Source organism: Cynara cardunculus (genome assembly GCF_001531365.2).
Source record: "Cynara cardunculus var. scolymus isolate 2C chromosome LG 11, CcrdV1, whole genome shotgun sequence".
Classification (NCBI taxonomy): domain Eukaryota; kingdom Viridiplantae; phylum Streptophyta; class Magnoliopsida; order Asterales; family Asteraceae; genus Cynara; species Cynara cardunculus.
In genome coordinates, this window is record NC_037538.1 from 11,304,783 (window position 1) to 11,320,726 (window position 15,944).

At 35.5% G+C, this 15,944-nt stretch overlaps 4 protein-coding genes across 7 annotated transcripts; 3 read left to right on the forward strand and 1 right to left on the reverse strand.

Annotated features, from left to right (window-relative positions):
* Window positions 1-584: 584 nt before the first annotated feature.
* Window positions 585-3,397, forward strand: LOC112520678 (uncharacterized protein At1g76660-like). Its single transcript, XM_025129133.1, has 2 exons — window positions 585-702; window positions 2,204-3,397. Exons 1-2 carry the CDS (start codon window positions 607-609, stop codon window positions 3,266-3,268), a joined length of 1,161 nt encoding a protein of 386 aa, XP_024984901.1. The 5' UTR covers window positions 585-606; the 3' UTR covers window positions 3,269-3,397.
* A 1,298-nt stretch (window positions 3,398-4,695) lies between these two features.
* LOC112522250 (BTB/POZ domain-containing protein At5g41330-like) lies at window positions 4,696-6,453 on the forward strand. The gene has a single exon (XM_025131367.1). The coding sequence runs from the start codon at window positions 4,812-4,814 to the stop codon at window positions 6,222-6,224; it is 1,413 nt and encodes a 470-aa protein (XP_024987135.1). The 5' UTR covers window positions 4,696-4,811; the 3' UTR covers window positions 6,225-6,453.
* A 106-nt stretch (window positions 6,454-6,559) lies between these two features.
* LOC112521404 (short-chain dehydrogenase TIC 32, chloroplastic-like) lies at window positions 6,560-13,329 on the reverse strand. Of its 4 annotated transcripts, none has more exons than XM_025130247.1 (8): window positions 13,177-13,329; window positions 8,481-8,712; window positions 8,331-8,410; window positions 7,879-8,029; window positions 7,213-7,291; window positions 7,017-7,101; window positions 6,891-6,937; window positions 6,560-6,806 (listed from the first exon to the last, which is right to left on the reverse strand). In XM_025130247.1, the coding sequence occupies exons 2-8, from the start codon at window positions 8,645-8,647 to the stop codon at window positions 6,642-6,644; spliced, it is 774 nt and encodes a 257-aa protein (XP_024986015.1). In that variant the 5' UTR covers window positions 8,648-8,712; window positions 13,177-13,329; the 3' UTR covers window positions 6,560-6,641. The 4 variants fall into 4 exon arrangements, with proteins under 4 accessions (XP_024986015.1, XP_024986016.1, XP_024986014.1 ...); XM_025130248.1 differs by lacking the exon at window positions 13,177-13,329 and adding an exon at window positions 9,840-9,862; XM_025130246.1 differs by lacking the exon at window positions 13,177-13,329 and adding an exon at window positions 9,459-9,622 and having other exon boundaries at window positions 7,017-7,098.
* LOC112521406 (short-chain dehydrogenase TIC 32, chloroplastic-like) lies at window positions 11,975-15,603 on the forward strand. Its single transcript, XM_025130250.1, has 5 exons — window positions 11,975-12,252; window positions 13,721-13,952; window positions 14,047-14,280; window positions 14,496-14,574; window positions 15,118-15,603. The coding sequence occupies exons 1-5, from the start codon at window positions 12,141-12,143 to the stop codon at window positions 15,412-15,414; spliced, it is 954 nt and encodes a 317-aa protein (XP_024986018.1). The 5' UTR covers window positions 11,975-12,140; the 3' UTR covers window positions 15,415-15,603.
* The last annotated feature ends 341 nt before the right edge of the window (window positions 15,604-15,944 follow it).

Genomic DNA, 15,944 nt, shown 5'->3' on the forward strand with positions numbered 1-15,944 from the left:
ATAATTTAAAATTGTATTTTTGAAAAAAAGGGGTTTTTAGTCATTCACACACAATAACTTCCCTCACAAAAAACACTCCACACTTGGTGTTGTGCAAATGGTAATAATGGCATGAGCATTGTCTGATGTGAGAGCTTTGCAAATGCAACTTAACATGGTGATTGTGATATCACTATTTTTATAAGCGTCCAAACTTGCAAATTTTAATATTTGTAAACAATTTGTTTAAATTCTAATAAAAAAATCGTTAAAATTAAATGTTTAGAAAAAATGAATGATATTTTATTAAATGTATTGAATATTTTTTTTATTATAATTAATATTTTAATTATTAAAATAAAGAAACTAATGAAGTTAAATATAAATTTGATCGTAGATGTTCAAAATTATAAAGTCGTCAGGTGGGTATTTTAGTAATTTTATTATAATTACAATTAGCCCCCTGTAAAATTATAAGTATCACCTTTTAGACTTTTAGTTATATTCCCAATAACAACATCCCAAGTCGTTGCCGTGTTTGACCCCAATTGCGATACACGCATATATACTTACGAAGCATCAAATTTTGAGACCACCGAGAGAGAAAAAAGTGAGATTTTTGTGAAGATGAGAGGTGTGAATGATACTAGGGAGACGATCAACGCTGCCGCCTCGGCGATTGCATCGGAGGAGAACAGACCGCCTCATTCTTCTTCAGTTCAGGTGAAGATTTTCTGTCGTTTTGGTGTTTGTTGATTTGGTTTTGCTAATTTCAATTGATTATATGGTGGGTTCTATGTTTAGAGGAAATTATTTGGTGGGAATTTGATTTGCTTGAATTTTAAGATCTGGGGTTCATCGTTTAATCACCGCCTTAATCCGAGATCATGATTTCTGTTTGATTTGTATGCGGACGATTATATGTTTGTTGATAGTTGTATTAATAATTCCAAAAAAATGACGACGATTTGTGTTTTTTGGAAAGTTTATGTGCAGTTATAGAGCTGATTTTTGTGTTTTCTCCGGCTACTTTTTGCGGTTTTGAAGTAATTTTGTTGGAATTGATGTTAGGGTTCTTGATTGATTAAGTGTTTCTTCTTATGCTCCATCACGTGGTCATAATACCAATCAGAAGGCATATCTAAAAGTCAGTTTGATGACTTTGATCGTTTGCTTGCTCAATTTGTGGTATCATGATAAATTTGAGTTCAAATTTTACACTTGAGTAGTGCATCAACTAGAAGATTCAGGGAATTGGAAACTATTGTAGGTTTCAAAATGAAACAATCCCTATAGGTTCTTCTAGATCATCGGGTTTGCTAGGATTGGGGAACCAAGTGTTAACCAGTATTACCTTCGGGTTTCTCTAGATCGTTAGTACTTGCTCAAATTCGAAGGTTCATTTGGAGAATATAACCCCATAGGTTCTAAAGAGAAGCCTTTTCATACTCTTATTCCTTCGCATTCTACAAAGAGACTGTTTCCACGACTAGAATTAAAACTAGTAAACATCGGTGCCAAAGGAGTAAAGATTACTAGTCCTCTTAGAATTATTTTAGGTTCTTGGAAAATATACCACCCTTTTGTATATGAAAAGGTTTGCGTAATTTAATTACCCTTCATGTCGTTTAAACATTTCAAACAGGGTTTGCTTTGCTTCCTTATTTTTAACTGTCTTATTTAGTAGACGAATATGATTGATTCTCTCTCGGACACGAAATAGAGACAAAGTCTTGCCTTCATTGTGGAAGGACAATCATCTCTTTGTCAACAACCACCTGTTGGATATGGAGTTCAATTTAGTCTATGGACCCATGGACTTGGCGGCATTAGATATTTTAGGAGATGATTGTTGCTAGGAACTCAGAACTCTTGGAGACGCCGAACAAGGTTAGCAGACTATGGGTAGGGATCTGTAGCCTGGACGAAGATAGAGGGTGAGACATATGGAGGGTAGCTCGGTGGCAGTTAGGTTACTAGACGCTTACGTGAGTTAGAGTGATGTCTTAGTTTTTTCTATATTCTTTTTGAAGTGTGTGTGTGTATATATATATATATAATCTTTTTGAATCCCCGACTTCTTAGGAGACCAAAGGCCTGGATACCGCTAGGTTGTTGTACATCTTTGGTTTTTCTTCTTGTATTAGTAGTTATCGGCGCTATGTTTCCTATAACATGTCGTATGTTGATCGCTAGTTTAACGTGTGGTGATTGTTTATTACAGAAACGAAGATGGGGAAGCTTTTGGAGCATTTCTTCATGTTTTGGATCTCAGAAGCAAAAGAAGATTGGGCATGCTGTTCTTGTTCCCGAACCTAGTTCCTCAAGAACCGAGTCTTCGACAATTGTAAACCCATCTCAACCATCTTCCTTGGTCCTTCCGTTCATTGCTCCTCCATCCTCTCCAGCATCTTTCCTTCAATCTGAACCACCATCTGCCGCCCAATCACCTGGTGGCTTACTGTCCTTCACAGCTGCATCCTCTGGTCTGTATTCACCTAGTGACCCCACCAACATGTTTGCTGTGGGGCCTTACGCCCACGAGAGGCAGTTGGTTTCGCCGCCAGTTTTCTCAACCTATACCACCGAGCCATCAACCGCTCCTGTCACACCTCCTCCAGAGTCTGTTCACCTGACCACCCCTTCATCCCCTGAGGTGCCGTTTGCTCGGTTTCTAGGCTCCGCTAATCAAAATGGTGAAGTGGATCGGAAATTTTCGTCATCCCACCAGGAATTCCAAATGTATCAGCTGTACCCCGGGAGTCCGATGGGCCAACTCGTATCGCCCAGTTCGGGTGTCTCCAATTCCGGCACCTCCTCTCCGCTCCCGGATGGAGGCAGCGTTCCCCACTTCCTCCGCTACCCTACCGGTGCAAAGCGGTCACCTTCAGAATGGGAATGGCGTGAAGCATCCGGCACTATGACCCCGGATCCCTCCGGTACCCAGTCCGTTCTGGACCGTCAAGACTCCGATGTGGGTCCACTGACCAAGTTCTCGAATGACGATCAGCATGCGATTGATCATAGAGTGTCGTTCGAGATCACGCCGGATGAAGTGGTGAGATGCGTAGAACGAAGACTAACTGCTGACGTGGCAGGGGGCGGCGGAGACAGTAGTGGTGATGAGGTGGCAAGCCATCATAGGTCAACAGCAACCCTTGGGTCTGGTAGAGACTTCAACTTTGACAGTAGAGATGGAGGAGATGCTAATTGGTGGAAGGTTGTTGGCAAAGAAAGTGGGGGTGGGCCTATTAAGAACTGGGCCTTCTTTCCCGTAGGTGTGAACTAGTATTAGTATTTACTATTTAGTAATGTAATGAATTCAAATCAAATAGTGTTTGGTATTTGGAATTGGAGTCTTTTAGGTTGATTAAGAATGTAAAAATTGAAATTTGATATTTGCGTTTGTGAGAAAAAAGAATTAGAAATAAAAAGAAAAAAGAATCAGTATTCATTTACTAATAATTGTTTATGACAACTTTTGTTAGCTGCACTTGCGTAGAATATGTTTTGTATTCTTAGATTTTGATAAATATTTCACAAAATACTTTAAATTTTTATGTCACTCTAAAACATCGATATAGTTAGTTTCTTCATGCACAATCTAAACCATCAAATTGCATAAACCACGTATTTCATATTGCACCACAAATCACTGTATAGAACTTTAGAGGTATTTCCGTTTGCATTTTTACCGAAACGTACTATGCGATGCAGGTTGTACTTGTTAAGATTCAGTTTAGGGTAAAGATGAATAGAATTTTGTAGAATTCAAGTTTTGTTCATTTGAGGGAACAAATAAACTACAAGAATAATGAGCAAACAATAACCCTAAGAAGATTGAGAAAACCTTATGCTTCTATTACTCAAGTTGCGAAAATGTGTAGTGTGTTGTATAAATAAAAGACTACCTCTATACTATTTTATGGAACTATCTAACAACTCTATCTAGATATTTACAAGCAAACTTCAAGCTACACAAGGACCATTAATCCTTGCTTGTTTCTTGTTTTTCAAGATTCCTCCATTCTCTTGATTTATTCGTAATATTCGGAATTTTCGTAAAACCTAGTAGCGGGACGTGACAATGTCCTCAAATGAAGTAAGAAAACGATGTTTATAAGATTCAGTTGACCTAAAGAGGAATAAAATTTTGTAGAATTTAATTTATTAGTTTTGAAAGCAGGTACTAAAATGGGGGCAGAAGAAGCTTCCGCTTGTGAAAAGGTTTATTGGCAAACAAATTGACCTTCTAGAATTCATCCTTTTTCTTATTTTCCATTTTCTCACGTGAGCCACATGTTTCTTATAAATATATTTAAATCCAAAAGATTATTATAAAATTTATAACAAAAAATAATAATATCTAAAAAAGCTTAGTAGCCTATTAATTTTATTTACAGTGTTTTTGGTACGCAGATAATACTACATAACGTTAATGCAACATAATTATAAGATTAGACCAACGACAATAAAACAGATAGATGATTTTTTTTTCTTCATTAAATTATATTTTGTCTTAATTTTAACATTACACTAAATATAAAATGCCCTTTTATTTTGTTATGTCTCTATCTTATTTCTAGTAACTAAAATGTTAGATATAAATACCTGAAGTGTTTACAAAGGGTAAAATAAAAGTCAACATATCCCAAACTTGTGGTCCACTTTGGGGATACTAGAAAAACAAAGGAGAGGCCATCTTTCTTGACCACTATCTTCTAGAAGCCCCTCCAAAATCTCTACAAAATCAAACCCTTTCCACCATCTACCTCCAAACCCCATTTCAAACCTTCAATCTCTCCTCCAAATATCCAGGAACTATCAGAAAGATGCCTCCTTTCTCACAATCAAACCCTCTCTCAATTGGGTTTTCCCACAATCATCACAAATTCGACAACCCTAAATCCACCAATGTTGTCACCATTGATGTGGGTGGTCAGCTCTTTCAAACCACCAAACAAACCCTAACCCTAGCTGGCTCCAACACCCTCTTCTCCAATCTCTTCGATTCTTATGATCAAATCCCTTTTATTGATAGAGACCCTGATCTCTTCTCCATTCTCCTTTCCCTTTTGAGAACTGGTAATATCCCAACAAAAGCTAAATCTTTTGACCTCCAAGATATCATCTTTGAGGCACAGTTTTATGGGATTCATCATCTTCTTGTTCAATCTCGATCAAACCCATCTCAATTCGAAGCATTTAATCTCCAGAAATCAACGATTTTGCCTCTTAATGGCAGAGATTCACCCTCTGTTATCGCCACAGCACCATATGGGTCAGTTCATGTCTCTCATGGTAGCAAAATCACATCTTTTGACTGGTCTTTGCAAAGAAAGTCAACGATTTTAACCCAATTCACGGCTATCGATTCTTTATTGTCTTTATCATCGAATGTAGTTGCAGCAGGTGCCACTGATTTCTCGGGGTTGCAAATCATTGATCTTGATATGGGTTCTGTTAGGCAGACTTTGAATTGGGAAAATATGACTAAATCTAGCTCAACCGTTCAAGCAATCGGGACGTCCCCTGAGTTCTTATTCACTAGTTTCGAATCAGGCCGTAGGAATTCAAATTCTATCTTGGTTTACGATATTAACGATGGTCTCAGAGTTGTATCGGAGATTGCACGTAACGAAATCTTTGGTGCTGATCTTGATTCTGCAATTCCATCGACAAAATTGAATTGGGTTCCTAGTCTTAATCTGTTAATGGCTTCAGGGTCTCATAGTGGACCATCTGGGGTTTCAGGAAACATCAAGTTTTGGGACATTAGATCAGGCAATGTAGTGTGGGAAATCAAAGAAAAAGCCGATTGCTTTTCGGACATCACAGTTTCTGACACCCTTTCGGCTGTTTTCAAGATTGGGATAGACTCAGGAGATGTGTCCTACATTGATTTCAGGCACATCGATTCCGATAACACATGGAAATCTCTTGGTGGCACCAAGAAACCGACGAACGGAAAGAAAGGAGGACTGGGTTGCAAGATTGAAAGCCATGGAAATCAAGTGTTCTGTAGTAAAGAAGGTGAATTGGAGGTATGGTCAGAAGTTTTGATGGGGAGTTCTGAGAAGGGTAAAGATGGGAAAAATGAAAGTGTGTTCAGGAAGAACATATTGGGAAGAACAAAGGATGTTGGAGGAAATAGGGTTACAAATTTAGGGTTTAGTGGAAACAGAATGTTTGTGACTAAAAAAGATCAACAATGTCTTGAAGTTTGGGAAAGCTCTAGAAGATGATTTTGATTCCATGAGCTTTTTAAGTTTATTGATAGTTTAGGAATTATTTTTAGTATAAATTTATGGAACAAAAAACTATTTTCTGTATATTCTTGGTAAACTTTCAGTAAAAGTAATCATTTATTCTGTATAATTATTTCATACAGAATCAAGATGTATGTTACTGAAAGAATGTGAAATGGGTTTTTTTATTGGTTTTATCAGAAATAAAAGACGATTGTTAATTTTCTGAATATGGTTTCTTTTCAAATCGAGTATTAGACTCCAACAAGCTTGCTATCTTTAATTATATACACCCTCATCGTAAGTAAAATACAGTTTTCTTTGTTTTAGAAAAACTGTTGGAAATTAAAGCAGTTATACCATTATGCAAAGTTTTTTTTATTCTGAGCTTGTTAAAAAAAAGGGAACACATAATCATTTTGAGTTGGTCAATCTCAAACTAAAATCCCACAAATCCTTGGCCAACGCCGGATCTTTAGCTCTCTCCGATGGTTCCGTCAAATTACTATCGGAAAAATACTTTCCCGTAACACCGTTCACCTTCGGATTCAACGCTAAGTAGCATGTTGTTGCCGCTCCCTGAAAATCAAATCGAATAAATGAAAAAACCATTTTTTCTAACGACACAATGTCAAAAAAAAAATCCAAACCTAAAGTACGAACCTGTGAAATATCTTTCACAAAGTGCCTCAGAATCATGTTGCAAAGAACTGCACCATGAAAAAGGTTAATCAAACAAACTTTATAGCTAGTTTCTTGTCACCACCATAGGATTAACAGTTTACGTACCCGTGAAAATATTAAAGTTGCGGAAAATGTTGGTGACAATGAATCCGGGATGCAATGAATTCGCAGTGATATCGACCCCTTCCTTCTAATAAGGATGCAGTCAGGATAATCTTATATCGAATAAACCAAATGATAAAAATAAAAAAAATTAAACTTAAAATGATCTTTAGAGATAAAAAAAACTATTAAAGATCACCTTCAAACGCCTTGCTAGCTCGTTAGCATGAAGTATATTAGCCAGTTTCGATAGTCCGTAAGCATATACATGGCTATAACTGCAAAGTAATAAACTTAATAAAAATTGCCAAAAGTAGCGTCTTTAAAAAGAAATTGTAGACAATTCAACAAAATCGGATTTATAAAATGTATCGGTATTTAAGTGTTCTGATAGAGTGCTTTATAGTACTTAAGTTTATAGAACCAATGAATAAAGTGTTGCATAGTTGTCATAACAAGTTTTTAGGGACCTTTTTAATATAAAGTGTCATATTAGCTATTTTATGGACACTTATGAGAAATATCCTATAGACACATTTTTATAAAGACATTTTTCCAAATAGTGTCATACAAAATAACTAATACGACGAATTATTTTGAAAATATCCTAAAAACTTGTTACAACGCCCTAAACCCAAAAACGTTTTGTAAACTTATTGTAACGCTTTTAGACATAACATTTTACTTTTTAGTCATTTGAATTTTACTCCTATAAGGCAGTCTATTAGGACATTAAGCATTTAGGCGTCCTATAAACCCAATTTTGTTGTACTAAGAATATCTTGCCACATAGAATTGCATTAAACCGTGGTCTTGAACTCTTGTTGGGGTTAACGTATTTTGCAAACATACTATTTCTATTTACCTTGATTCGTCGTTTATTTGGTCCGAGAATGTTCCTTTGTTCGCAAAACGATGACCCACGGATGATACATTGATTATTCTTCCTTCTCTTTTTTGTTCATACGAAGTAGTTTTCATCGTGTCTAGCAACATATTCGTCAAAAGAAAATGACCTGGCAAAAGAACCCAAAGGATTGACGTTCTCAACTATCGTTCTTATGGAATTGTGAAGAAGAAAAAAAAACGAACGTAGTTTGCAAGATTTACCAGTTTCATGAAAATAATGTAAACATAATTGTAAAGAAAAACCATCGTACCGATTATTTTGTGAGAAGTTGTTCATTGTCGTAAAATACAGGGTTCTTTTTTCTATTTTTATAAAGATAAGTCAAGTACGGTGGTTAAAAAGTCAATAGCTCAGTAAAAGGTTACATCTTAACGTACTTTCGTGAACGATAACATAATCAAACGCACCTAAATGATTAGTTGCGAAATGTAGTTCGATTTTCTCCTTCGAAAGCGTGAATGGTGGAGACAAAACCCCTGCATTGTTACTTACAACAAAACAAACCCAAAATTCTCATAGCATTTCGATATAAATCAATGTATCGTATGGTTTCTTACATTAGAATGTGTAGGGGAAGACCCGAAGAACGATATTTTTTTGCAAAATCCCTTATAGACTTTTGTGAGTTCAAATCTAACTCCATTATGTCGATTTTCGCATCAGGTGTTTCCGTAAGTATCTTGTCGCTAACTTTTTTACCATTTTTGGTGTTTCTTACCGCCATAACTACATGTACACCGCGCAAGGCAAGGACTCGTGCTGTCTCAGCCCCAATACCACTTGTTGCTCCTGGTAGCAGACATAGATGTAAGTAAGAAATCCCGACTATGAGGATTCGTCAAATAGCCAAACTTTGATCAGGTCATTCCTTAATATGTTAAATACGAGATTTTGAACATGCCCGATTTTACATGTTGTATAGGACATTTTATCATCCTGTTCGTTCAATTCATCGTTGTTTATTTTTGTGTAAACTAGGTTCAGATAATTATATTGTTAATTGTTTAGGTTAATCTCTTTCTCGTCTTTTAACATATATGTAGCTCTTTCATCTCATTTTGCAGAGTAATCAAAACCTCTAGGTGTAACAGGTCCTCCAAAAAAGTTGGAACGTCCCGTCCTCGATCATGGATTTGTGAAAGTCCATGTTTGACCTCTAGAGTTCTAGTCAAACGTCAAATCCACCCTTTTAGAGAGAGAGAAGGAAGCATACATGTAACATCATTACGAGAAAGAACTTCAATTTTGACCTTCAGAACAATTTAAAGGCATGTTTGTCAACAGCTTAACGAGCTTAATGAGATTAATAAGACTCATAACTTATTCGACCAAGCTTAATGATATAGAAAGTGGGTTATTATTCAACCATGCCCCTCTCAATTAAAACATACGTTTCTTTCATATATGAAAAAACCCTCCAAAATAAAAACTTTTTCAATCTATACAAACATGTTAATCTAGTCGAATAACTTAAAACCAACCAAACAGCCCCCCAACTCAATCAGTAACAGAAACAAAGGCTAAGAGAAACAGACCAGTAACAATGGCTGTGAGAGCAGATCCATTGATTCCGTCGGTTACTTGTTCAGCTGTTGAAGAAGCTGAAAACCCTGAATCTCCTTTTCTTCCAAAAATCCACATTAATATGGTTTGAAATGAAGTGTAAATAAAAAGGAATCAAGGTGTGGTTTATATAAATCAAGATTTTCTTGTTGCAGTTGTAGTCATTTATGAATGGATGGTTGTTAACAAGGAGGTGTTGCCGGCCGAATTAGACTCTTAAAATACTCTTTGATATTAGCATTAGTATCAATCAACCAAGTTTTCAATTAATTATATAATTTTAAATATCACATCTTCCATTTATAAATAAAACTTAATCAGATCACATCAGATTTCGTCAAATTAAGGCTAACCTTGACTAAAATCCTCTTGTGACCAAGTAGGTTCAAATGCAGTGACTCCGTGTTACCCGCAAAGCATGTGTCGTCCTGGGATTTGTCGGCTCACATAGCGGATTAGATATCCAGGTTAATAAAAACAAATCATCAATTTTTGATTAATCTAAAACTGTATATTACCAACAAAAATGGATAATATATTTGTACATTCCAAAACCGAATGAAAAACAAATTGTAAAATAGCAAGATATCTTTTACTTAACAAATTACAAAAATCAAACTATAAAAATCCTTTTAGTCACTGATATTATGTAGTTAAAGACTTTCTTCCTAATTTACTCAGCCAAACTATTAATTGTTCCACACATGTTTTGTATTATATTATTTGGTATAAAATAAACAAAATAAAAGAAAAGGAGTAAAAAGAGTATGTTACATTTAATTTAGGGATGCTAAATACATCTCTATCTATGAATTTCTTTTCGACATACATTAATATTTATGTTTCCAATTAATTGATTTTGAGATAAAAAGGGATGTAAATAATATTCCCTTTAACTTTAACAGATTTTTCTGACCGAGTTAGTTGGAAAAAGACAAAATAAAAACAAAAATGATGAAAAATCAATTTTTAAAGATTAAAGACAAAAAAGATTTTTAAACGTTAAAAAGGTAATCATATAATGCAGTAAGATACATCTCGATTTTAATGTTTCGTTTTATTATGTTCTTTGTCAATGTTATAATACGATTTTATTTGATTTTGAATAAATTATAAATTTGAAGATAACTTAAATTTTTTAAAAAGATATATCGATATTAGTATCAAATTAAATATTTAGAAGTAATTGTTTTGTTGTGTAATTTCTTTAATTCAATTTCTTTATTATTATTATTATTATTATTATTTAATTTAGATTTAATAATAAAGTAATTTATTTTAATTTAATAATATAATTTTTATAAAAATAATAATTAAGTATTTTGTTAGCATACAGTGACTATTCTAATTATATTTTATATTTAAAATAAAATGTTTATTAAATATTTGATTATATTTATCCCCAATTAGTTACACGAATTCAAACATGAAACTTTAATAAGTTATACTTATGCATTATTTACATGTAATCTTGAATTTAAAGTAATATACATTAGTAAATACTATTTTATGTATAAAAAATAATTTTTATTAATTTTTATTAAATACTTTATAATATAATTATAAATAAAACTTGAAATTTAGGGGATGTTTGGAATTGATTATTTAAAACAACTTATGTTTTTTTGTTGTAAAAGTACTTATTAACTTATGTGGTATCAAACCGGAATTAAATAAAACAGAGTTAAAATTGTAAACTGGTAATAAACAGTTTTTCATAAGTAAGAAAAAATTAACTTATCAAAAACAGCTTATTACCGGTTTGGCACCGGTATAAGCAATTTTTTTCTTATCCAAACACTAAAAAATAGCTTATTACCGATGTCAAATTAAAATAAATTAAAAAACAGCTTTTATAAACAATCTCAAACATCCCCTTAAGTTTTACACCCTAAAACCGATATCATACATGTATGTGCTGACTCCTTGTTTTAATTAAAAAATTACCGGAATAAAAAATACCGCAACTTATATTGACCGTACACCACGCGTGAACCTCCAACATCCATCCCTTGACAAGAAGGGTCCCCTATATTGTAGAAAATTGACACCAAGACCCTCTAAGATAACCATTCTTTTCCAATCTAGTGTCAAAGGCCAAATTAAAGCATGATAAGGTGAAGGACAATGTATTAAGAATCTTTTATACCATTCATCATTGATCATCAAACTTCGGTTATATAAGAAAGCAATGATAGATTGAAAATGAATTAACCGTTATAATCATTAAAAACTTCTACTCAAACAGATAGGGGTGTAAATGATACGAAATAATTCCTGACCTACTTGAGATCGACTCGATCAAAACTCGACTTGAATAAGCTCCGCTCAAACTCGAATCGAACTCGATATATTAACGAGTCAAGGGAGCTACCAAATACTCAAGTGCAGGGGTTGAAATTGGAAATATGTAAAGTACAAGGACAATGTTGGTATTTAATTTTCTTTTCCAGATGTTTCAATTTTTCAAACGAAGTTTCCTAGTGGTCAACGCAGCCATCTTCTTTATTCTGTTCAAACCCCATTCAGTCGGTCCAACTTTGTATATAACCATAGATAGATATTATTTGTATCCAGACCTCATCATCTTAATTCTTGTGCTAATCAGATTTAGGATCAAATTCAAACAGCAATCAAAGGGTTTAATCAGAATCATGACTTGGCTATTTTCATTATTCAACGGGGCATCAGGGTTTTCAGGAAATTCTAAAGCTGAAGAAGTTACCAACGGAATCGATGGGACTGGCCTTACCGCCATTGTTACTGGTATCCAACCTTACCCTCTCTCTCTCTCTCTCTCTCTCTCTCTCTCTATATATATATATATATATGTTGTGTTTTTAGATCTGTGAGAAGGGTAAGAATCAAGAGGTGGATGAAACTCCCCCTTTTGTTTGTTCATATCTAATATGGCCTGAAGTGTGAGCAAACATCAGGAAGGAAATCATTTAACGTGTATGGATCATAACCTGACATCACACATGATCGGTAGTAACATCATCTGACAATTCTATGGAGATATTAAAATAATTAATTCATAAATTTCTTAAGGGTACTTTTAGAAATTTCTAGAAGTTAAGGTTCAGTAAAACTATCCAACTTGTGACCTAAAATGACAACATTTAAACGTTTTAGGAATCTTGAAATGAAAAATGCACTTACTACCTTAACTTAAACTCTCAAACTGAAATTGGATCTAGATTCTAGGCTCCTACATTAGACCCAACTTCAAATTAAGCAATAGTGCAAATAGAAGTAGGCCTGGGCCAGCCATGTGCGGCCCATCTTTCAACCCAGCAGACCAGTAGCAATGAAACGGGCGGTGATTGCCCACCTGCTTCGAGCCCGACCCGGGTTTTCATCCTGTTTCACAGCCACGCCCAGTCGCCAGCGACCTTTTGGGGTCAAAATTGAGCAGACTTTCTTCAAATCTTTTGCATTAAAACCTTTACACTAATTAATCCTCGTCCATGATTCCATGGCATAAGGAACCACGATCAAATTAAATTATGGGGCTCAAAATTTATATTTTTCGCTCGTTTTTTAGCTACCGGCGGCACTTGGGTCAAATTGGCAGCCTTCGGGCCACCATTCCGTCCCACAAATCATACCAAACAAACGGTTAATTCAGCAAAACAACATGACTATTAATAAGGAACTCTCAATTGAAAGATTCACGATGAAAATCACCTTGAATCGACGTTGAACCGAATGAACCCTAACTTCACTTCGTCGGTTGATCTCTTCCGCAACTCTTGAACATTTCTTGCGAATTTAGAGGTGTTATGACTCGAGACAGTAAGATGAACCAAAAATGGCATTTTATTTCATTCAAATGTGAGCTTAAACGGCTCAAATCGACCCCCAAATTATTGCCGCACAAATGGAAAAACCACCCCGCGTTGACATTTCAAATGTACAAGGACTTGGCAACCAAGTCCCTAAAGTTTCCTTTCAAACCCCTTGGCTTTAATTTTATTCAATTTTCACCCAAACTAACTAGGAACTAGAGTAAATTACATTCCTGGTCCCTGTGGTTTTCGGTTTGTTTGAATAAGGTCCCTAAAACGAGTTTATTACACTTCCGGTACCTGTGGTATGCAAAAACACACACTCTGAGTCCCTCCCTCTAATAGACTTCCAGACTATAGAATACAAAGTCAAGAGACGTCATTATATCTTAAACCAATTGCTACTGTTATCACAAATCTTACAATGTCTACATAATTTCCAGGAGCTACAAGCGGTATCGGCTTAGAAACAGCCCGTGTTCTTGCTTTACGCGGAGTCCATGTGGTTATGTCGGTCAGAAATGTCAAAGCCGGTAAAGAAGTTAAAGAAAGCATCTGCGAGAAAATCCCAAATGCTAAACTCGATGTTATGGAGCTCGATTTGAGCTCACAGGAATCTGTACGACAGTTCGCAGCTGACTACATTTCAAAGGATCTTCCTTTACACATTCTAATGTATGAAAACAACTTTCTTCCATCAAGTTTTACAATTTTTGTAGTTGAAAGTTGCATATGGACTAATTTTTCCTCATCTTTTTTGTGCCAAAAGTCTAAATGCAGGGATCAGCTCTCAGCCATTCACTCTTTCGAAGGACAACATAGAATTACAGTTTGCAACGAACCATATCGGCCATTTTCTTTTGACGAACTTGTTGTTGGATACCATGAAAAAGACAGCAGATAAAAGCCAGAAGGAGGGAAGAATTGTTGTTGTTTCATCTGAGCTGCATAAGATGACATATAGTGAAGGAATCAAGTTTGACAAGATCAACGACGAAAAGAGGTAATCTGTTAGTAGTATGCAATTCATAAAACGATACGTACACAGGTTAAATTGTCTCTAAACTCTCGGGGGTAGAGGTCAAGTTTGCGTACATCTCACCCCTCTTAGACCCTGCTTTTTAGTGGGATAAACTGGGTTTGTTTTGTTTGGTTTACACTGATGAAATGGTACCATAATTCACATAATAATATCCTGTGAGATTTTCTTGATTTCAGCTATAGCGCTTTCTATGCTTATGGGCAGTCGAAGCTTGCTAATGCATTGCACGCTAAGGAGCTATCAAGGCGCCTCAAGGTAATCGTTTTTTTTTCTTTTTTCATTTGTTATCATCCCACATCAGTTAAACTTGAACAATTTCTCTTCCATATATATAGTTTCACATATTCTCCTATGGTATCAGAACCAAGGTCAACCACTCTAGGGATTCGACATTTTGAGACAATCTGTATTCGCCTAGCCCCTCTTGACACTCGGATAATTTGTGCACGTCTAGCGCCCCGTTGGAGGGGCGTGTTAGAGTCTTAGACTACCTAGACTTGGACCATTTGTCATCCATATACGTTGGAAGTTGGAACCTTACTTCTCTTCTCAAGAGCTCTTTTGAATAAAATCTAATGGAGTTCTACGTATTCTCACAATCATCTTTGTGGGATTAAACAATATATAATATACTACCTTGGGGCAGAGGAAAAGTCTGCATATATCCTAACCCCAAATCCTACAAGTTTACTGACTTTGCTCGATTTGGTATATATACTAGTGCACAGATTTGAAAAACTAGAAACTGTTGCTTTTCTGGGCTAACCAACAAATTGACTCTATATTTGATGAAATCAGGAAGAAGGCGCGAATGTGACTGTGAATTCGCTACATCCTGGAGTTATCAAGACCAATCTTCAACGTAACCAAGGGTTTGTGGCGTCTACAATCAGCCGTGTGATCTACACATTCATGAAGAATATCCCGCAAGGAGCTGCAACTTCGTGCTATGTGGCGTTGCATCCACAAGTGAAGGGGGTTAGCGGCGAGTATTTTGCTGATAGTAACATAGCAAAAGCAAGCAAGTATGCCTTGAGTCCAGAAATGGCCAAGAAGTTGTGGGACTTCAGTTTGAACTTGACCAAGTTAAAGTAATCAGTTTCTTTACCATCTTTTTGTATTTCTTCATTAAGCATTTGTATGGTTTTTATGATGCTCCATTTTTCACTTGTTTGTATTATAGTATGTATTCTTTGTATCACGGATTGTTGATGTTTTATATGATTGTTGCAAACGTTTGTATTGAATGAAAGATCATGTTATATGGAAAAATCTTTGTTATTATTATCACGTATTCTGTGCACTCTCATGGGCTGACACTAAGAGACTAAAGCTAGGGGGAGCAAATGGGATTGGATATCCCACTAGTCCTAGTTGTAAACGATGGATACTAGACGTTGTGCAGTGTTGTAGCTAAGACGTTAAATATTCCACTTGGGGAGTACGTTCACAAGAATGAAATGACGAGGGCAATATGCAATGCCTTCTCAACCTTTGAATCATAGATTCCAAATACTTGAAACTTTACTTTTGAGTTACCAAAGGCTCGGTTCGTAGGCCAATTCTTCGGGTTTGATGGACCATACCCAACTTGTAGCTATGAGTTGGGTTGGGTTGAATGAACC